Source organism: Ochotona princeps, chromosome 16 (assembly GCF_030435755.1).
Source record: "Ochotona princeps isolate mOchPri1 chromosome 16, mOchPri1.hap1, whole genome shotgun sequence".
Lineage (NCBI taxonomy): Eukaryota > Metazoa > Chordata > Mammalia > Lagomorpha > Ochotonidae > Ochotona > Ochotona princeps.
Genome location: NC_080847.1, coordinates 48394036 through 48416950, shown reverse-complemented (window position 1 = coordinate 48416950; position 22915 = coordinate 48394036). Strand labels below are relative to the sequence as shown.

General features: G+C 41.0%; 1 protein-coding gene across 1 annotated transcript; it reads right to left on the bottom strand.

The window, feature by feature from the left end:
• Positions 1-275: 275 nt before the first annotated feature.
• Positions 276-22909, bottom strand: ZNF569 (zinc finger protein 569). The gene is made up of 7 exons (XM_004595067.4): positions 22804-22909; positions 16409-16570; positions 15844-16027; positions 14174-14217; positions 10754-10880; positions 10337-10432; positions 276-2461 (listed from the first exon to the last, which is right to left on the bottom strand). The coding sequence occupies exons 4-7, from the start codon at positions 14186-14188 to the stop codon at positions 648-650; spliced, it is 2052 nt and encodes a 683-aa protein (XP_004595124.2). The 5' UTR covers positions 14189-14217; positions 15844-16027; positions 16409-16570; positions 22804-22909; the 3' UTR covers positions 276-647.
• Positions 22910-22915: the final 6 nt, after the last annotated feature.

Genomic DNA, 22915 nt, shown 5'->3' with positions numbered 1-22915 from the left:
AATGACAATAGCTTTAAAGTCTGTGATAATGTGTAGTAAAGTATGTCTTCTGCATTTGTTTTTGCTTTGTCAAATTTCAACTATTTATGGGCCATTGTCTTATACAAACATTTTGAAATTCGGTTTTGAAATTCTTTACAATATAACTGGTATAAGTACATTAAACTCAAGAAATTGGAAGACTCGTTTTTATAATGTCTAATCTTTTCAGATATAACGCCATTTCCCCCTTTTTCAAGTCTCCTTTTGTGTCCTTACCATGTTTTATAACTGTATATATTGAAATCTCATAATTCTGTTTATTATTATTTTTAGCAACACATTTCTATTTAACTATTTCTCTAATAAAAGGTCATTTTGTACTTTTCCCCCCCCGTCTTTTTCTTGCCTAATACATTGGCTAGGTATCTGGTTTCCAACTTTAATGAGAGTGCTAATTGTTTCTTATGTCTGCTGAAGGATTTTGATCAGCTTTCTCATTGAACACTGCCATTTTGGCAAGACTTAGCTAGTGTGTCATAAATTTGTGACTTTTTCACAAGACTTTCCCAAACTCAGTTTTCTACTTGAGAACCTACTGTGTAATGTGCAATGAGATGTTAAATCCTTCTGAAGGCGTCCCCATTTTTACAGTACTCATAGGGCTTCTAATGAGTATGAATTCTCTGGTGTCTCACAAGGTGTGACTTTTGACTAAAAGCTTTGCCACACTCAATACAATGATAGGGTTTCTCACCTGTATGTTTTCTCATATGAAGAGTAAGGGATGAAATCTGAGAGAAGGCTTTTCCACATTTACTGCAGTCAAAGGGTTTCTCACCTGTGTGACCCCGTATATGTATAGTAAGGGAAGAGCTTTGAGAGAAGGCTTTACCGCATTTATTACATTCATAGGGTTTCTCACCTGTGTGGCCTCTCATATGCACAATGAGGGAAGTTCGTTGAGAGAAGGCTTTTCCACATTCCTTACATACATAAGGCTTCTCCCCTGTATGACTTCTCATGTGTAAATTAAGCAATGAGCACTGAGAGAAGGCTTTCCCACATTTGTCACATTCATAAGGCTTTTCCCCTGTATGACTTCTCAAATGAAGTGTAAGGGATGCAATTTGGGAGAAGGCTTTCCCACATTTATTACAGTCATAGGGTTTCTCTCCAGTATGAACTTTCTGATGTGTAATAAAGTTTTGCTTTTGGCTGAAGGCTTTACCGCATTCGTTACATTCATAGGGTTTCTCTCCAGAATGAATTTTTTCGTGAGCAATGAGATTTGATTTCTGGCTAAATGCTTTGCTACATTCCTTACATATATAGGGTTTTTCTCCAGTATGAATCCTATGGTGTCTAACAAGGTTTGACATCTGAATGAAAGCTTTCCCACATTCGCTGCATTCATAAGGTTTCTCTCTAGTGTGAATTTTTTGGTGTGTAATGAAGTTCTTCTTGTGGCTGAAAGCTTTTTTACATTCCTTACATTCATAGGGTTTCTCACCAGTGTGACTTCTCATGTGTACTGTAAGGGCAGAACTTTGAGAGAAGGCTTTTCCACATTCACTACATTCATAAGGTTTCTCGCCTGTATGAATTCTTACATGTATAATAAGCATGGAAAACTGAGAGAAGGATTTCCAACATTTATCACACTTATAAGGTTTTTCTCCTGTATGACTTCTCATATGAAGAGCAAGGGCTGCAATTCGAGGGAAGGCTTTACCACATTCACTGCATGCATACGGTTTCTCCCCAGTATGAACTTTCTCATGTGCAATGAGGCTTTGCTTCTGGCTGAAGGCTTTACCACACTCATGACATTCATAAGGCTTCTCTCCAGTATGAATTTTTTCATGATCAATGAGGTTTGACTTCTGGCCGAAGGATTTTCCACATTCCTTACATGTGTAGGGTTTCTCTCCAGTATGAATTCTTCGATGTCTAATGAGATTTGACATTTTAATGAAAACTTTTCCGCATTCATTACATTCAAAAGAAAGCTCCCCATTGTGGATTTTATGATGCGCAATGAGTTTTTCCTTGTGGCTGAAGGTTTTCCTACATTTCTTACATTCATAAAGAGTCTCTCTGTTATGAATTCTTAGGTGTCTGATGAGTTCCAATGTTTGATCAAAACCTTTTCCACAATGATTACACTTAAAGGGGGATACTACAAGATGCGATGAATTATAACCATATGTTTTCACAGCTTCATTATATTCACAATGTTCCTTTCTTAAAAGGCATTTCACATTATCATGACAATAGAAATTATGTTCTAAACACTTTCCAAATAAGTCATATTTGTAGAGTTTGTGTCTGGAAGAAATAAAACCTGAGTTCAAAGGAAATACATCTGCCAATTTCTTATGACATTCATCAGCTTTTTCTTCAGCCAGTGTTTTCTTCAAAACTTGTCTCAGAAGTCTGTCCTGGTTTTTCTGATGCTCGTCAATTCCCCATATTTCTCCTAAAATAGATTATAAACCAGTGATACTTATGAACATTTTTCTAAAATGGTAGTATCAAGAAAAATTTTAGCTATCCTATTATGCAAGTTTTAGTTTAACTCCTCATTTTCCATTATTAAGCAGATCTCAAAAGGTTATCCCCTAGCTCCTGAGGAGAAAATCCCCAAAAAGAAAACATACAAATAGCTCTTTTTTTAAATAGTGTCTGGGGGCCCGATGTGGTAGCCTACTGACTAAAGTCCTAGCCTTGAACGCACCAGGATCCCATATGGGTACCAGTTCATGTTCTGGCGGCCCCACTTTCCATCCAGCTCCCTGCTTGTGGCGTGGGAAAGCAGTGGAGGACAGCCCAAAGCCTTGGGACCCTGCACCCAAGTGGGAGACCAGGAAGAACCTCCTGGCTCCTAGCTTTGGATCGGCTCATTTCTAGCTGTTGCGGCCACTTGGGGAGTGAATCAGTGGACAGAAGATCTTTCCTCCTCTCTGTATATCTGACTTTCCAATAAAAAAAACAAATGTTTATAAAAAAAATAGTGTCTGAAATAAGCCAACATAAAAGGTAAATAAAAAAGGTATAGAATGTAGAAATAGAGTAAGAAAAAAGTGATACAGTTATAGACAAAAAAAAAAAAAAAAAAAACCATGAAACTAAAAACCATAAGATCATTTTGCAGTACTCAGTTATAAACTTTGATGTGAATACTTTCTGGAAAATGTAAATTACCAAAACTGACTCTAGGAACATTCCAGACCAATTTCCATGAAATGAGCAGAAAGGTACAAAAAACAAGTCCCTAAGATACAAGAAGACCCAGAGGTTCATGTAGGAATTCTAGTAGTAATTTAATTGACAAGTGTTAGGTTTGTCATATGTTCCAAAGCAACATTTCCAATATTTTGTGTGTGAAACAAATTTTAAGAAAACATAACAAAAATGATGCTCCAAGAATAAATCATATATCACTTTCATTCATGAAAGCTAATATAAAAATTCTATGTAAAATATCAAAATGATCCAGAAAAATTACCCAAAGCACATTAAATAGGAATTATTTACTTAGTAGATGTTTCCAAGAATACAAACATTATGAATATTCTGATATCTACTATTAGAAGAAAATATGCTAAGAGGTCAAGAAGGAAAAGTCGATCAATTCCATAGACTGAACAGAATAAAATTCAACCTCTATTTTCCATTTTTAAAAAACAGAAAATAGTTGCTTAACTTGAAAAAAAATACAATACAATCCAAACATCAGCAATATACTTAATGGGAAAAATCCAGAAATAGTAACATTAAAGTCAGGAATAAGAGTACTGTCACCACCATTATTGTAATAAATTTTAAAAAATCAGTGGTATAAACATCTGGAAAGGAAAAGTAAACTGATAACTATTTGACAACAATGAAATGGTTTACCTGAAAAATCAAGTCACCTTAGAAATATAAAAAGTAATTCACTACATGCACTATATACAAATTAATATTTATGTTCAATAACCATATATACAACTATTTCAAAAATATAATTTTCAAAACCTATATTTGTAGTGTTAACAAATATAGACATTTAAGAAAAAACATTAAAAATAAATATCCAGGGCTCAGCGGTGTGGCCTAGTGGCTAAGGTCCTCGCCTTGATCCCATATGGCTGCTGGTTCTAATCCCGGCAGCTCCACTTCCTCTCTGTCTCTCCTCCTCTCAGTATGTCTGACTTTGTAATAAAAATAAAATAAATCTTTAAAATAAATAAATAAATAAATAAATAAATATCCAAAAGCTATAACAAGAAAACTGACTTGAACAAATGGAAAGCTGCTATGGGTTGAATGATGTGTCCCCACAAAAGACACTGAAGTCCCAAGTCTAAGAAACTCAGAATTTGAGACATCATTTGGACACTTCAAATTCAATTGGTTATGATGCTAAATACTGGAATAGGGTAATCAAATATGACTTCTTATTCATATGAAGAGATAGAGACACAGAATGTCATGTGAAGATGGTGTAGCAAGTATATCTGCCAAAACCATGCCGGCAGCCCGTATGAGTGCCAGTTTGAGTCCCAGCTGCTCCACTTCCCTGTTAAAGGCCTAGGAACAAAGCACAACATGACCCAAGTGTTTGGGCCCACACACCCATGTAACCCAGAAGAAGCTCCTGGCTCCTGGCTTCAAGCTGGCCCAGCTCCAGCCACTGCATCCATTTGGGGTAAAACAGTGAGTGGAAGATCTCTGTTTTTCAAATAAATTAAATAACAAAATTTAAAGATTTACTAATTTTAATTTAAAAGGAGAATTATAGATAGGATAAACCAAGAGAAAAATCTTGCATCCATTGGTTCACTCCCCAAACTCTGGCAAAGGCCGGAGCTGACCTAATCCAAAGATATGAGCAAGGAATTTCATCCGGTTCTCCCACACGGGTGCAGGGTCCCAAGGCTTTGGACCATCCACAACTGCTTTCCCAGGCCACAAACAGGGAGCTGGACAGGAAGTGGAGCAGCCGGGACACAAACCAGTGCACATATAGGATCCAAGTACTTGGAGGTACAGGATTAACCAACTGAGCCATTGTGCCAGGCCTAATTAAATGATTAAAAAAAAATGGAGACACAGAATCCAGTGGAAAGGCTTAATGGCTAAAGCCTCACCTTGCATCCACCGGTATCCAATATGGGCACCGGTAGCCTGGGAAAGCAGTCGAGGATGGCCTAAAGCCTTGGGACCCTGCACCCTGTGGAAGACCCAGAAGTTCCTGGTTCCTAGCTTCGGATCAGTTCAGCTCCTGCTGTTGTGGCCACTTGGGGCGTGCACCAGTGGACAGAAAATTTCTCTCGGTATCTCCTTTCTGTAAATCTGCTTCCAAGACAAACTGGCTCTGTCTTCAGACCAGAGAGGGTATACCTAAGAAGCCGTTGAACTTGACTGGACAACAAGATGCTGGACTCTATGTTTGGTATAAGCTCGCAATGGGGGAATCTCAACTGAACTTGAGCTGTGGTTATGCAACTAGGTGGAGGAATCCACCATGGTGGGAGGGTTTGGGGAGGGGTGGGGAGAACCCAAGTATCTATGTAATTGTGTCACATAATACAATGTAATTACTGAAGTTAAATAATAAATAATTAAAAAAAAAAAAAAAAGGATGGAGACAGCTTGGAATTATATTGTCTCAAGACAAAGGATGCCTGGAATTATTACAAGCTGAGAAAGGCAAGGGCAATCCTTCCCTAATGATTTTTAGAGGAAGTATGGTCCCAGTGATAGCTTGACTGTAGCTTCTAGTTTGAGACCTAAAACAAATTAGTGTGTTCGCTCATCTCTCATTTTTCCTACCTCCCTTCCTTCTTCCTTTTTCCTTTCTACTTTCCTTCCTTTCTCTCTCACTGATTACCACTCCACCCCCTTTTTTTGAAATTAAATTTCTTTTATCTAAATTACCAAGTTTGTAGTGTTTTGTTTCAGTAATATTCATTAGCATAAAGGTAACATTGACTACAAAATAATCTGTCTATTTACAATGGTTTCGGGGGTAGACGTTCGGCACAGTAGTTAAGGTGTTGCTGGGGACACCTAGAGGAGAGTACTTGGATTGGAGTCCTGGCTCTGTTTCCAGTTCCAGCTTCTATGTAATGCACACCCTGGGAATCAACAGCTGGGTGTCCGGATAGTTGAGTCCTTGCTACTCATGTGGAAGATGTGTATTGAGTTCCCGGCTCCTGGCTTCACTCTGGCCCAGCTCCAGATGTTGCAGTTATTTGAGAAGTGAGCCAGAATATGGACGGATTCCCTCTGTCGTGCTCTCACTCCCTCTTCCTTTCTCTCCCTGCACTCTTTAGGACAATTACAACAGAATGCAGAATGATTAAACCCAGAGGAAGATGTCTTAAAGTAAAAAGCACTTCCTGGGCCTGGCGCAGTAGCATAGTGGCTAAAGTCCTTGCCTTGAACACGCCAGGATCCCATATGGGTGCCATTTCTAATCCCAGCAGCCCCGCTTCTCATCCAGCTCCCTGCTTGTGGCCTGGGAAAGCAGGTGAGGGCAGCCCCAAATCCTTGGACCCTGTACCCACATGGGAGACCCTGGCTTCTGGCTTTGGATCGGCTCAGTTCCAGCCGTAGGGATCACTTGGGGGAGTGAAGCATCACACAGAAGATTTTCCTCTCTGTCTCTCTTTCTCTATATATCTGATTTTGTTATAAAAATAAAATCTTTTTTTAAAAAGTCAGTTCCTACTATATAAACTAGAGACAGTTCAAGAATGAAAGCATGTTCCAAGAAAGATAGGCAAGAATTGGGAGTAAAAACAAGTTAGAGATTTGTTTGCAGACTGTAAATGTAGAAAAGAAAGCAGGATGTGAAGTTCTTTTTTTTTTTAATTCATTAATTACATTGTATTATGTAACACAGTTTCATAGGTACTTGGGTTCTCCCCACCCCTCCCCAAACCCTCCCACCATGGTGGATTCCTCCACCTTGTTGCATAACCACAGTTCAAGTTCAGTTGAGATTCCCCCATTGCAAGCATATACCAAACATAGAGTCCATCATCTTATTGTCCAGGATGTGAAGTTCTTAGGTCAGCTCAGGTATAGGGGAAAAGGGAAACAGAACTGAGCAGAAGATACTGAAAGAGAAGTTACGATCCAATACCACGGTATTATCAAAGCAGATAGGACAGAATTCCAAGGGTAAGAGCCAAACACTAAATGTCACAGGAAAGGCTCCCTATTTTAAAATGGTGGAATAAGAAAGGTTGCTGGTATATTGTATTCTCTACAAATGAGGAGTACGACCAAAGGAGGTAGTTGTAACTCAAATCATAATAAAAGGGCTGGGTTGACAGATATCATACAGAATGAAATGGAGAAGAATTCCAAGAGAAGGAAGTTTGCACTGATGTTGGGGAAAAAAAATTAGTTTAGTGATAAAATATATACCACATCTTGAAGGTCAAAATTATGCTATAAGCACAACGTTGAAATTTGCAAATGTAGATTCATTAGAAGATACATCCAAGAAGCCAAGAATGAACAAGAATACATTCTCAAACACTATCTTTTTTTCGGAAAAGGATGTTAGGGTAAAGCTGTAAAATTTATCCCCTTAGAGGGGATGTAAGATTCATGTTTGTAGCTGTAATTTTTTTTAAGATTTATTTATTTTTATTGCAAAGTCAGATACGCTGAGAGGAGAAGAGACAGAGAGGAAGATCTTCCGTCTGATGATTCACTCCCCAAGTGAGCCGCAACGGCTGATCCTACGTCGATCAGAAGCCAGGAACTAGGAGTTTCTTCCGGGTCTTCCACGTGGGTGCAAGGTCCCAAAGCTTCGGGCTGTCCTCAACTGCATTCCCAGGCCATAAGCAGGGAGCTGGATGGGAAATGGGGCTGCCGGGATTACAACTGGTGCCCATATGGGATCCTGGCATGTTCAAGGCAAGGACTTTAACCGCTATGCTATCGTGCTGGGCCCCTGCAATTTGTTTTTGAATCAGAAGAAATAAAGCTTAAATCTACTTAGACACATGAAGACTAAAAGGCTTCAGCATGAAATAGAGATGTATTTCTATAGATTCAGAAAACTTAAAAGTATTACATCTTAAATATGTTAGGATTTGTGGGAAATATAGTCTTTGTCAAACGTATTTAACGTTGATATTATACCATGAAAGTTATATATGAAAGACAAATGATTGACTGTAGCTGTGTTCAAATGAAACTTTACAATGCTTGCAAAACCAGTGGCGGACCTCTAGGGTGTAATTTACTGACTCCAATACTAAATCACAGCACTAGGTTTTCTTTTCAAATGTTATCCTTCTTGTAATAGTATGCAAAGAAAAACTATCTTTAGTCAAAAACAGAAGGAGCTGGAATTACATATATAGATAGATAGATTAGATATATAACTATCCCTGATAAAAAGAAACATGATACATAAAAATGCAAGTGAAAGTTGTTGATACAGATGATAATCTAGATTAAATGTGTTGCCCTGAATTTTAAAAATTAATGGGGCCCGTCGGTGTGGCCTAGCGGCTAAAGTCCTCGCCTTGAAAGTCCCGGGATCCCATATGGGCGCGGGTTCTAATCCCGGCAGCTCCACTTCCCATCCAGCTCCCTGCTTGTGGCCTGGGAAAGCAGTGGAGGACGGCCCAATGCATTGGGACACTGCACCCGCGTGGGAGACCCGGAAGAGGTTCCTGGTTCCCGGCATCGGATTGGCGCACACCGGCCCGTTGCGGCTCACTTGGGGAGTGAATCATCGGACGGAAGATCTTCCTCTCTGTCTCTCCTCCTCTGTGTATATCTGGCTGTAATAAAATGGGTAAATCTAAAAAAAAAAAAAATTAATGAAAAAAAATATGAATCAAGAGCTCAAAATATAATGCATAAGGAAGAAATGATAAAACAGAAAGGGATAAAAAATTTATTCAGTAAAGCCAAGCAAATAATGAAAAGAGAAAAATAGAACAAACACTAAAATGAACAATAATTTGCAAATGGAATTTTGAAAACAAAAATATTTACCATGAGAATTATGGTAACTTCATATTGCAAAACAACAAGATAATGAAATGGATAATGTACCACATTCTGGTGTATCACCAGGTGTATGAGAAGCAGCATAAATCTCCAAGAATACCTTGCCAGCTACCTCACAGAAGAAAATGAACAAATAGCCATTAGTTAAACCTAGAATTGGGAAGATAATTACAAATAAGCTAAAGGATGGGTCTGAAGTGATTAACAAAAACCTTGCTAATGGAAGCATAAGCCTAGGCCAGTAGTAAACAACAACAAACAACTGAAGCTCCTATAAAATGCCAGAAATTTCAAAGAATGTTCTAGTGGCTTCCAATTGGTAGTACCTCTTAGTACCCACCAGAAACACACAAATTGTCTTCTATAGAAAGCAGTTATGATTTAGAATAAACCATGCAGATAAGACATCTTCAAAAATGAAATATACATAATGAAAAATGAAAAATACATAAAAATAAGTATTTCCAAATTTTTGTCCATGAAATTAAATCTTTTAATTCCACTCCCATGGTTTTTTGAAGTATCCTCATAAGTATATATGTGTTTAAGCATATGTATATGTATGCGTGTGCATCTGTACACTCATCTGTAATATATAGGCATTACAGACATAGACACATGCATACACAGCAAAAAAACAGTACAAATGATGTTAACATAGTCCACCAAACTAAAAACTTTTAAGTAAAAAAATTATGTTAAGAAAATTATGTTAAGAATTATGTTAAGAAAAGCTAAAAATATAGTGGGAAACATAATAAGGAACATACATGATATTAAGTGGTTTAGAATGTAAGGAATAAGAGAAATTAAAGGACTATACATATCAGCAAGCCTATGTGTACAACTTCAAATCTTCATTTCTGTATACAGAAGAAAAAAATTCTATATATAAAAGTCAGCAGAGAGACTGAAGATGCTAATAGAATGATAAAGTAGTGTTGAAAGTTAATTAGGAAAGGTTGGTACCCAGCACACAGGTAAGAAGGCCAAACAGACCTGTAAATTTTGAGAAGTTAAGAATGGTGTCTAGAAATCATACTTTAGGTTTATAAAGAATTCAATCAAATAGGGCTTGGCGGCGTGGCCTAGTGGCTAAGGTCCTCGCCTTGATCCCATATGGCCACTGGTTCTGGTCCCGGCGGCTCCACTTCCTCTCTGTCTCTCCTCCTCTCAGTATGTCTGACTTTGTAATAAAAATAGAATAAATCTTTAAAAAAAAAAAAAAATTCAATCAAATAGTCCATAGGATATTTTTAATGTGCTTTTGGAACATTTCATTGATTAACCACTTACTGTGGTCTGACCCCTCCTCACTAACCTGGACAGTGTCTACTTAGTGTTTCCTCCTCCACCACCCATGGCTCTTCTTCTTGCTCCAACTTGAAAATCACATCAGGTTTGATGAATGGACAGCCTGTCACAAGAAAGTGACATTGATTTGGGCATATGTACTAAAAAAAAAAAAAAGAACTACCCAAGAAATTAAGTTGGTCCAGAAACTAGAAACTAGGCTTTTTGAAGGGCAGGAAGATAAGGCTTTTGGGGATGCTGCTTTCTGAAATACAATCTAAGAATGGCCTTCTGCTTTGAAAGCTGCAACATGGAAATTGACATAAGCAAAGGCTTCAGAAGGACAAACTCACTCTAACAAAAGTTCCCTGGGTCCCAGCAACACTGGGGGAGAGAGGAGATAGTTTATGTACGGAGTTCTAATTACAGAGCAAGCCACTCTTACCCACTGTGAGTAAGTTGTTATAGTTTTCCAGCATCACATTCCGGTACAGATTCCTCTGACTGGGATCCAGTTGCTTCCATTCTTCCTGGGAGAAGTCAATAGCCACATCTTTGAATGTCACTGTTCCCTGCAACAACACATTCCTACTCGGTCAGAAGCCATTCACTTTAGGTGATGTGGAAACAGTATATTGAATCTTGTCCTGATATTGCTTAGAAGAAGATATTAAAAATAACTTTACCTGGGTTTATCACTTTCTTTTTTTTCCTAAGATTTATTTATTTTTATTGGAAAGGCAGATATAGAGAGAAAGAGAGACAGAGAGGAAGATATTTCGTCCAATGATTCACTCTCCAAGTGACTGCAATGGCCGGAACTGAGCCGATTCGAAGCCACGAGCCAGGAGCTCTTTCAGATCCCCCACGTGGGTGCAGGGTCCCAAGGCTTAGGGGTTATCCTGTACTGAATTCCCAGGCCACAAGCAGGGAGCTAGATGGGAAGCGGATGGGAAGCGGGGCTGCCAGGATTAGAAACGGTGCCTATATGGAATTCCTGTGTGTTCAAGGCAAGCCTTTAGCCACTAGGCCAATGTGCTGGGCCCTGGGTTTATGACTTTCTAAAAGAAGCTCACCATATTAGTAAAGCCTTATCGTTCATTCACTAATTGATAAAGCACAGGACTTTAATAACTATCATGAATTAAAGAAAAACTTTGGGTGTCAGTTCATACTGAATGTAAGAGAAATAGAAAAATAAAACAATATTCAAGTTAATTGATTTAGACTCTCTCTAGATATCCAAGGCAGAAAAAACTTGAGGGATTTGAATGGAAGCCAAAGAAGAGAAGATATGTAAGACTAGAGGTTCAGTGGGGTAACCAGGTGGAGACAGTAACTGATTTAGAACCTGGGCACACAGTCCATGAGATTGTGAGTAGTCTTCTCAAAATGCAAGTTTGCTGACCAGCTTATGTAATACGCATGTGCAGCCGTGAAAAATGGGATCAGATTGGAGAGCTTATGTAGATTTAAAAATGAGAACCACAGACTGAAAAGAGGCCTTGATAAAAGATTTTTCAGTGGTCAGAAACAGAATTGTAACTATGAAAAAACAGTATGAAGAAAGCTAAAGAATGGGTTTCAGAAAGGCACAGTGTGAACTGAATACAACATAGTATACTCTAATTCAAAACTGGAATGACCCAAAGAATATGAGCACAAGAAAAAAAAAGCTTCAACAGAACTGAAAAAGAGAGCCATTCATAATTCCTACATTTTAGGAAATTTCTTAAGATTGGAAGACAGAAGGAAGACTCGAAGAGCTAACAACTAATATTTTTATAAATTTATTTCTAGGTCTTGAAACAGAAGGAGACTATCTGGCCCACAGACCATATAAGGCCTGCAGAATCATTTGATCTGACTCTGACAAGATAACCACGAGTGGGACTAAAAATTCAGTAAATGTATTGCAGGCTATTATATCATAAATAGCCAAATATCTCTGCTTCTTAAAGAAAATAAGTTACCCCATTCCTGTCCTAAGATCACACATTAAGGATAAAGATAGAGCCCTTACACTGATGGGGTCACAGAATCATTTCCTGATGAAGATTATGGTATCTGAAACAAACATTCCAGAAGACGAAGGCCAACGGTCAGGGCCAGCGTTGTGGTGTGGTGGGTTAAGCCACCACCCATGGTGCATCCCACATAGTGCCAGTCTGTGTTCTGGTTGTTCCACTTTGGCTCCAGCTCCCTGCTCGTGTGTCTGTGACAGAAGAAGAAAGCCCAAGGCCCCTGACACTCACATAAGAGCTTTTGGCTTTTGAATTTTGATTGTACCAGCCATAGGCTTGTGGCCATCTAGGGGTGAACCAATGGGCAGAAAACCTTTCTCTACCTCTCTGCATCTTTGCCTTTCAAATACATAAATAAATCTTTTTCTTTTTTTAGTTAAAAATGTTGATTTTCTACTGATGTTAATTTTCTTTCTAATGTTAGGCCATTTTAATATATACTGTTTTATCTTAACAAATGAGACTAATGGAAAAGCCATGTTTACAGTCCAAGGAGTTACACTGTTCTCATTGACACAGATGCCAATCAAAACCTTATTTCTGTTAGGAAATGTTTATTATTTTTATGTTTTAAAGATTTATTTCTTTTTATTGGAAAGGCAGATTTTACAGAAAGAGAGACAGGAAGATCTTCCATCCACTCATTCACTCCCCAAGTGGCCGCAATGGCTAGAGCTGAGCTGAGCCAAAGCCAAGAGTCAGGTCTCTCTTCTTCCAGGTCTCCCAGCAGGTGCAGGGTCCCAAGGCTTTGGTTCATCTTCCTCTGCTTTCCCAGGCTGCAAACAGGGAGTTGGATGAGAAGTGGAACAGCCAGCACATGAACTAATGCCTATATGGGATCCCAGTGTGTGCGAGGCAAGGATTTAGCCATTGAGCTATCATGCCAGGCCCAGGGAATGTTTATCTTATTTTATTTTATTTTTTTAAAGATTTATTCATTCTATTACAGCCAGATATACACAGAGGAGGACAGATAGAGAGGAAGATCTTCCGTCCGATGATTCACTCCCCAAGTGAGCCGCAACGGGCCGGTGCACGCCGATCCGAAGCCAAGAACCCGGAACCTCTTCCGGGTCTCCCACAAGGGTGCAGGGTCCCAATGCATTGGGCCGTCCTCCACTGCTTTCCCAGGCCACAAGCAGGGAGCTGGATGGGAAGTGGAGCTGCCGGGACTAGAACCAGCACCCACATGGGATCCCGGGGCTTTCAAGGCGAGAACTTTAGCCGCTAGGCCACGCCGCCGGGCCCGGAATGCTTATTTTAAACATGAAGCACAATGAAAAGTATAAATTTCTAGTCTCCATTGTTCTACCTACAAAAATGAAATGTAGATTTGAAGCCCAACTTTAGTTTCTCCAAATGAATGTATTTCATAAAACAATCAAATTTTAATTCTTCCAACTCTGTTTCCTTTACCTTTGTAATTATTGTATGGGTCACTGCAGTGCACACCTTAAGTCACATTATACAATAAAGAATTCCTTTCTCTGTTCAACTGTTAATGCTGAGATCCATATTTAGTTTTATAAGCTTCCCCCAGCTTTTTTTGGCTCATGAATTTTTCTGTCATGGAAATGTAAGGGTGGAATACTAATACATTTCAGTTTAGTTCTGTAATGTCAGGAATTTTTCAAAAAAAATTAAAAGATGGACTGGAACTTTTCCTTTGTGAATAGAAACTGGACGCCACAGTGATTCATGCGGGTTTATTCCTGTTGTCCTGCTGTTATTTTTATACCTTTATGCCTCACAAGACCCTGTTCGGGTTCTGAATAGAAGCGTCTATATCCAGTGGGGGGAAAAGAAAGAATAAAGAAAACAAGACACCATTTCATATTTACCTGGGACTCGGTCATTTCCTCTTCTCTCCAGGAAGTTAGAAAGCCTGGGCAGGCAGAACAGGGGAACAGAATAAATCATTAAAAAGGTGGTTTGATAAACCTGTACGCATAGATGATTAAAGACTACTTTGTAGCAAAATTATAGTTGCAATCAGCTGAAAGGCCAAAAATACTGCTTTTCTTTGAATTTTTGTCCCTTTGAATTCAAGAGTTTAGTTTCCAAAGTCTCATGTTAATTGCACTATAGGGAAACTTAGTCCAATTATACTAATCTTTTGTGGTGGGAATCTAAGTCAGATTATGTTTAGGAAGTGATCAGTCCCTGGACTGGCACAATGGTTCTGTGGCTAAATCCTTGCCTTGCAAGTGCCAGGTTCCCACATGGGCACTGGTTCAGGCCCCAGCTGCCCCACTTCCCTACCAGCTCTCTGCTTGTGACCTGGGAAAGCAGTGAAGAATGGCCCAAAGCACATTAAGCTGCTGCTTGGGGTACCCACATATTCCATCAGAGTGCTGGATTGAGTACTGGCTCCTTTGCTTCCAGTTCAGCTCCCTGCTAACGTGCTCGGGAAGCGTGGATGAAGGTTCATGAACTTGAATTCTTGTCAACCACTTGGGAGATTGAGATAAAGTTCAATCTCCTAGCTTCGACCTGGCCCAGCCCTGGTTTTTGTGGCCATTTCGAGGAATGAACAAATGAAAATCATCTTTCCTTCTCTCTGTCACTCTAAACAAATAAATAAAATATTCCAAAATTATAGATAGCCAGAGATCTGTGCTCCCTGTATCTTGCCAGGTGATACCATGTGCCATCTAGGGATGCTGCCAGCAAGCATATCATCCCCAGAGGCTAAACCAATAATACAGCCTGCTTCATCTTTGACTTCAGAATGACAAACCAAGATAAACCTGTTTGCTTCATTAACTAGCCAGCCATCAGTATTTTGTTAAGATAAACAGATGACTTACAAATATTTACACCACACAGAGGTGCTAATAAGTATAAGGAGGTCATGCAGAGCCTAAGCACTCAATGGATATTATATTTGTACTTACGTGGGAGATGCCCCATGAGTTTTTCAATACTGCTCTATTGCAACACATGCATATTGCTTCATGAAAATGAATACCCAGCGGGCCCGGGGCTATAGCGTAGTGGTTAAAGTCCTTGCCTTGCATGTGCCAGGATCCCATATGGCACCGGTACTAATCCCGGTGCCTAATTTCCCATCAGGCTCCCTGTGTGTGGCCTGGTAAAGCAGTCGAGGACGGCCCAAAGCCTGTACCCGCGTGGGAGACCTGGAAGAAGCCCCTGGCTCCTGGCTTTGGATTGGCTCAGCTCCAGCCATTATGGCCATTTGGGAATGAATCAATAGACGGAAGATCTTCCTCTCTGTCTCTCTTCCTCTCTGCATATCTGACTTTGCAATAAAAATGAATCTTTGGGCTCAGCGGCGTGGCCTAGTGGCTAAGGTCCTCGCCTTGATCCCATATGGCTGCTGGTTCTAATCCCGGCAGCTCCACTTCCTCTCTATCTCCCCTCCTCTCAATATATCTGACTTTGTAATAAAAATAAAATAAATCTTTAAAAAAAATGTATCTTTAAAAAAATGCATACACTTGTAATAGATTCAAGTTAAACTACAAAGAGGAAAACAAAGCTGCCTCACCTTCAAGTGCAGGCTATTTCCCAGATTTCATTTCACTTGGGAAAGTTGGACTTTTACTTTTATGTCAGTTCCTTTTATTATTCTTGCTATTAGTTTATTTTCATCGATTTTTGTCGCTCATTTCAAGTTTTCTTCTAACAGTTTTTTTTAAGAAACTGATAATGCCCAAATACATGTCTCCATCCTAGATCTGATTCCTGTTTTTAATTTCAGACTTGAATATCCAATTCTTGCCTTGATACATCCATCTAACATCTAAGAGGCATCTCATACTTCACACATTGTATTTCAAAAGTAAAATCTCACTGTCTTACATTCTTCCCTTTACCAGTTTAAACAAACCTCCATGCTTACATCACTCAGATAAAATTGGTGTCATCTTGATACAATGACACATCACATCAATTTTGTCAGCCAATCATGGCAGCTCTGTCTTTGAATTACATCTAGGACACAAACACTTCTAACCACTTTTGCTACTCTGGTCTTATTCATCAATATCATTTATCCTGGGTTATGGCAACAGTCTCTGATCTAGTCCTTTGCTTCCTGTTTACTGACTTACCTTGTATTTTATCTGGCCCATGACAATGTAAGTACCATCAAAGCAGGGGTTTCTGGTCTCTGGTTCACCACTATCTCCCAAGCACCTAGAATTGTGTCTGCTACACAGTGGTCAGTCAATGGTGAGTCTGTGAAGGAAAGAATCCTTGATACATGAATACATCTGGAAAGAGATTGGAAAGCAAAATAACAGTTTAGAAAACTTGTTTACAAACACTATTTCATATATGTTTAACTTCTACTAAACACCTACAAATTAAATAGAAGATTAACAAAGATTTTTTTAAAAGATTTATTTATTTTTTTGGAAAGACAGATGTACAGAGGATGAGATACAGAGAAGAAGATCCTCTATCCGATGACTCACTCCCTAAGTGGCTGCAATGGCTGGTGCTGTACCGATCTGAAACCAGGAGCCAGGAACTTCTTTCCAGGTCTCCCAAGCGGGTACAGGGTCCCAATGGTCTGGGACTTTCCTTGCATTTTTAAAAAAGATTTATTTATTTTTATTTGAAAGACAGAGTTACAGAGAGAGAAAGAGAGACACAGAGAGATCTTGTATCCACTGGTTCACTCTATAAATGGCTGCAGTTGCTGAGCTGAGCTGATCAATGGACTGAATCTGGAGGCATCCGTGACCCATGTGGGGTGCAGGTGCCACAGGCAGAGGCTTAGCAGCCCCCAATATCTTGCCTTTATACACTGTGGTTTTCAGCAACTATTTGGTGCATAACACATGTACTTTTTTTTTTTTTTTTTTTTAAAGATTTATTTTATTTTTATTACAAAGTCAGATATACTGAGAGGAGGAGAGACAGAGAGGAAGTGGAGCTGCCGGGATTAGAACCAGCAGCCATATGGGATCAAGGCGAGGACCTTAGCCACTAGGCCACGCTGCCGAGCCCGACACATGTACTTTTAAACTTATTTAAGTGAACTTTAAAAATTTATCTGACTAGGGTATAGGGAGGGTAGAGAGAGAGAAAGATCTTTCAGCTGCTGATTCACTTCCCAAATGGCTACTACAGTGACTTAACTGGCTGTACCACACACTGGCCCCTACAGTGAATTGAAATTGACAGATCAAAATGTATACCCTTATTGAAGGCAAATTTTTTTCCTGTCAAGTTTTCCCCTGTAAGATTGCAATAATCTGGGCCCGGCGGCGTGGCCTAGCGGCTAAAGTCCTCGCCTTGAAAGCCCCGGGATCCCATATGGGCGCCGGTTCTAATCCCGGCAGCTCCACTTCCCATCCAGCTCCCTGCTTGTGGCCTGGGAAAGCAGTTGAGGACGGCCCAATGCATTGGGACACTGCACCCGCGTGGGAGACCCGGAAGAGGTTCCAGGTTCCCGGCTTCGGATCGGCGCGCACCGGCCCGTTGCGGCTCACTTGGGGAGTGAATCATCGGACGGAAGATCTTCCTCTCTGTCTCTCCTCTGTATATATCTGGCTGTAATAAAAAATGAATAAATCTTTAAAAAAAAAAAAAAAAAAGATTGCAATAATCTGTAATATCATTAGCATAATATTAGATTACATTTATCCATATACCATTGACAAAAAATGTATGCAACAAATCTTGATAATCTTTGTTAATCTGGGCCTGGTGCGATAGCGTAGTGGCTAAAGTCCTCGCCTTGAATGCGCCTGGGATCCCATATGGGCACCGGTTCTAATCCCGGCTGCTCCACTTCTCATCCAGCTCTCTGCTTGTGGCCTGAGAAAGCAGTCGAGGACGGCCTTGGGACCCTGCACTCCTGTGGGAGACCCAGAAGAGGATCTGGCTCCTGGTTTCCAGGTTGGTGCAGCACCGGCCGTTGTGTCCACTTGGGGAGTGAATCATCGGACAGAAGATCTTCCTCTCTGTCTCTCCTCCTCTCTGTATATCTGACTTTGCAATAAAAATAAATAAATCTTTAAAAAATTTTTTTCTGTACTTTGCACTTTTGGTAGTGGATTCTCTTTTGGGGCAAAAAAGCAAATTAGTATGTACACAAAATGACACTGCTATTATAAGAATATAAAATTAAAAATAAGTTTTACTATTTGGCCTGCTGATGTTTCATATAAAAATACATTTCCTATTACTGGGACTCAAGAAACACCACAGTGATGTAAACAGTGTTACACATTCAGATGCACAACCTAACCCTACCTTCTGTTCTCCTTCACTCCCCATCCCCTTAACAGACTGGTCGCATCCACGTTCATATTTAAAGACCGAAACGCACGTCCCCAAGACGCATTTGCAGGCACGATCATAAGGCCATACTCAGCCAGCCAAAGGTCCTGTAAATTCAGTCACATCACGCCACGCGCCTCGGTCCTGCCCATGCTACACCTCAGAGAAGCACCCGCACGGGATGCTCCCGCCGGGCAAGCGCCCCCGCTGGCACCCGCAGCCGCGGCAGCAGCACAAAGAGCCCCGCGCGGCTCCCCGACAGCTCATCACCCACCCCCCGCGAATCCACGCCCCAAGCCGCACTCTGAGGGGCGGCCCTGAGGCCGGGGCGGCTGTGACAGAGCAACAAAGCAACACTTCCCAGAGGCGCCCCGGCTCGTCGGACGGGCCTCACCTCGTCAACCCAAGAGTTTTTGCAAGAGTGGCCTTCCCTGGAGCCCCGCACTCAGAACAGGGGAGTGCAGCCCGGTACCTCTCGGAATCAGGAATGGGTCTGCGATTTGGCTGCCCCGAACTACGCTTCCCAGAGTCCTTCACGGCCTACGCCTAATTTTCTCTCAAGAGGCACTTCCTCCTTAGGATTGGCTGGAGCCTTGGATGCGCGAAAAACTCACCATGGACTTCAGTTTGATCTGGTCTGGAGTGGGATCCATTGAGTTGAAAAGGGAAGATCAGGGCTCCTGGTGTCAGTGGTCGGCCTGAGCCTTAAGCTCTCCTGGCAAGAGCTAGAAAAGGAAGGAGTGATGTTATGGGGCAGTGTGTGTGTGCGTGTGTGAAAATTAAGCCATGGGTTTGGGATCCAGGGTTTATGGGACTGGGAGGCTATAGGAGCCAGTAATGGTGCGTTGGTAGACTCCTTGAATGAGTGACAGACACAATGTCGGTGTGCTATGCTGGGGTCCATGAGGTGGGTGTGGATGGCACGAAGGTGTGAAGAGACAGGAGCTTGCAGCTGTATGGCAAATGTCTCTGACCACTTCAGTGCAGTTTCACCCCCTTTTTGTATGGACACTCAACCACCCCACTAAGAATTCTGTTATCTATCAGGCATTGTTGTTTTCCCCTGTGAGGTGGCTTTTTTAACCAATGTGAGCTTGAGAGTTAATGTTACTGATAATGTCTTGGTAAGTGGGCCTTTACACACAGGAGTACAATTAAACCCATACCATTTGTGGACACCTTATTGTGTGCCTACCCATTGCCCTGGAATCTGGTCCAGACATGTAGCATGCCTCTGGGAAATGCCTTGATAAGAACCTTAGAAACTATTGGAAATGATGGGAGTATGAGCTGAAACTGCTATGGTAAAAAATATAGTTACTGTGACCCTAAAGGTTAGCCTGTCCTTGCAACTCTTTCTTTTTTAAGATTTATTTCATTTTTATTACAAAGTCAGATATACTGAGAGGAGGAGAGACAGAGAGGAAGTGGAGCCGCCGGGATCAGAACCAGCGGCCATATGGGATCAAGGCGAGGACCTTAGCCACCAGGCCACACTGCTGAGCCCTGTCCTTGCAACTCTTTAGGAGCATAGAAAATGTAGCTGTTGTAGCTGCTTTTATAATTTTTTAACTAGAGGAATTATAGGGTGATTCAATTAATATCACAGATATGCTTTTGATTATTATTTATGAGGTTGTAGAGCCTGCAGTTGTAAGGGGATTTAATGTTTGACACTTTCTGTCTTGGATCTTTATGTTTTTTTCCCTTTTGATGTATTTCTCCCATTTAAGTGATAGATGTGAAAATAAAATGTAGTGGGAATGTATTACTAAATAGTAAGTAACCACATGTGCCTTGACCATGGAGTCCTGGCTGTCACATAATGGTTACTGCTGAAGCATGAATAATGGCTTGCTTTGAAGAAACTGATGGTAGTAACTTACAGAATTATCTTTAAGAGCACCTGGTTGACCATGAGGTAAAAATTAATCGAACATCTGTGCATGTCGGCTTAGTTCTTAAGTTAAAGATAGTAAAATCAAACGTTTGTGCAGAGGTTTGTGATGTGTCTAAGTACATAAAAAGACAGCTTCTTGAGTTGTTACAAGAGGGCACTAAGTGACAGTGTCCCTGTCTTTCCTTTTTTTTTTTTTTAAGATTTATTCATTTTATTATAGCCAGATATACACAGAGGAGGAGAGGCAGAGAGGAAGATCTTCCGCCCGATGATTCACTCCCCAAGTGAGCCGCAACAGGCCGGTACACGCCGATCCGAAGCCGGGAACCTGGAACCTCTTCCGGGTCTCCCACGCGGGTGCAGGGTCCCAAAGCTTTGGGCCATCCTCAACTGCTTTCCCAGGCCACAAGCAGGGAGCTGGATGGGAAGTGGAGCTGCCGGGACTAGAACCGGCGCTCATATGGGATCCCGGGGCTTTCAAGGTGAGGACTTTAGCCGCTAGGCCACACCACCGCCGGGCCCAAAATGAATAAATCTTTAAAAAAAAAAAAAACAGAAACAATATCTAATTTTAATTTTAAAAGTATATTTAAAAAGAATAAACTTTTTTTTTCTTTTTGCAGAGAAGTTTTCTTGCGAAGTTACCAGGTGAGCAGGGAAAGAAGAGGGAGGGGAAAGCACCTCCCAGGAGAGAGCCGGAGGTGGAGTGCTCGCAGAAGCAGAAGAGGAGAGACAAAAAGAAAAAACTTTTCAATCCCCACAACCGTATCCTATTCATAGATGAATGGGTTTGATACAAATCAATTAATATGTCTTCTTTTTTTAAAGCCATGTTACTGTTAATGACTCAGGTGCTCGAGTTCCAGAATCAATCCTGTGGGCTCAGTGTTACCCTGTAGTAGTTCCACTAGCCACTTTACCAGTTTTCTAGGCTTAGGTTTTAATCAGTCTTTTCTTCTTCATGAGAGTGACTGTATTCTAGTTTTAAATCCCATGTGTTCTTGTAGAAATGCTTGGTGGTTACCAGAAATGCTTGGTGGTTTTCCCTCAGCTTAATATAGAAATAAAAATCCAGGAACTGGTTGAAGACCCAGAAGTTTGAGAAGTGTCCAGGTTGAAAGGGTTAATTGTAAAAGTGACTGTACTGGAAATCTGGAATCTCCAAACAGACACCTGCATCCTGTTAGGAACAAAGCTCCTGTTTCCTGAAAGACCAGGAGGCAGGCAGGAGATAGGGATAACCTTGGAGTTTTTGGATTTGGGGAAAGACAGCTACCTTGCAGTTACGCTGTTTTATTACTATCTGCGTTGAAGTGATATGATCAGGACCCGCAAGCCTATACGTTGTAAATTTCTGTCACATGCTTTCTGTTTTATGTCACTATAAGCCCCTAATCATGTACTTGTTCACTGTCACATAGTTTTTGATTCTTTTACTATAAAACTCCCACGATTATTTCATTCGGGGCGCTTTTTGCTTATGGCAAGAGGTTGCCTCTTGAACTAGACAATAAAATCATCTCCCTCGCCTTGCAGTCTTGCTTAGATTCATTGAACTCCAACACAGGTGAACGGGGAGAAGAAGGAATGGGAAAGCACCTCCTGAGAAAAAGCCGGGAGGTGGGGGTGTCTCTTGAAAGGAGAGAATGGGTGGGCAATGCTTGTGCCACCACTTGAAGGTGTGGCCAAGATTTCAGCAGGCTTGGACTGTCTCAGACCCCCTCTCTTGGATTTCCACGTCTTACCTATTTCTTGGAAGGTTTCCTTCAGTCAGCCCGCGGACTGCTTTGTGATGTTCACCAGGTCCTTAAGATTGTAATAATGATGCTTCGTAAAGGCTGTAAACAGCATACCAAGAACTTGCTGCTTGTCAGCCCAAGCTCACTTTAGATTGTCTTTTTTCTTTCACATTTAATACTGTATTGATGTTTAGCAAGAGGTTGTTACAGCTTTATCCAGTTGTTGTGATAGCCTTAGAGGCTTGGAAGATTCCACTATCTGCCATCTCTTTAATGGTATGTAGTTTTCACTGGAAGACTCTGGAAAAGCAGACTAGAGTCCAGAGTGCTATAAGCAGAATCACTGGTGATTCTGATGAGGGATTAGAAAACTGAAATGCAGGCAGAAAGGATGTAAAAGGCCATGCTGATCATGAAAATGAAGGTTCTGTTTGGAACTGGATTAGAGGTCACCCAAGCTCCATCGTGGCCAACAGTTGAGCTGCGGGGTTGGAAAGCTCAAAGTGAAGCTGAGTGTGGAGCGGCAGAGGGACACCCTGTTGAAGTACAAGCAGCAGCAACGTGAGGTACCCACCACGGAATATGGCGGGCATCCCCGGAATAGCTGCAGATGCCATCGTGAGCCTGAGAGAGGCCTGGAGGGCACACTCCACGGAGCTAGGGTGACTTGGAGGTCTCCTCCTAGA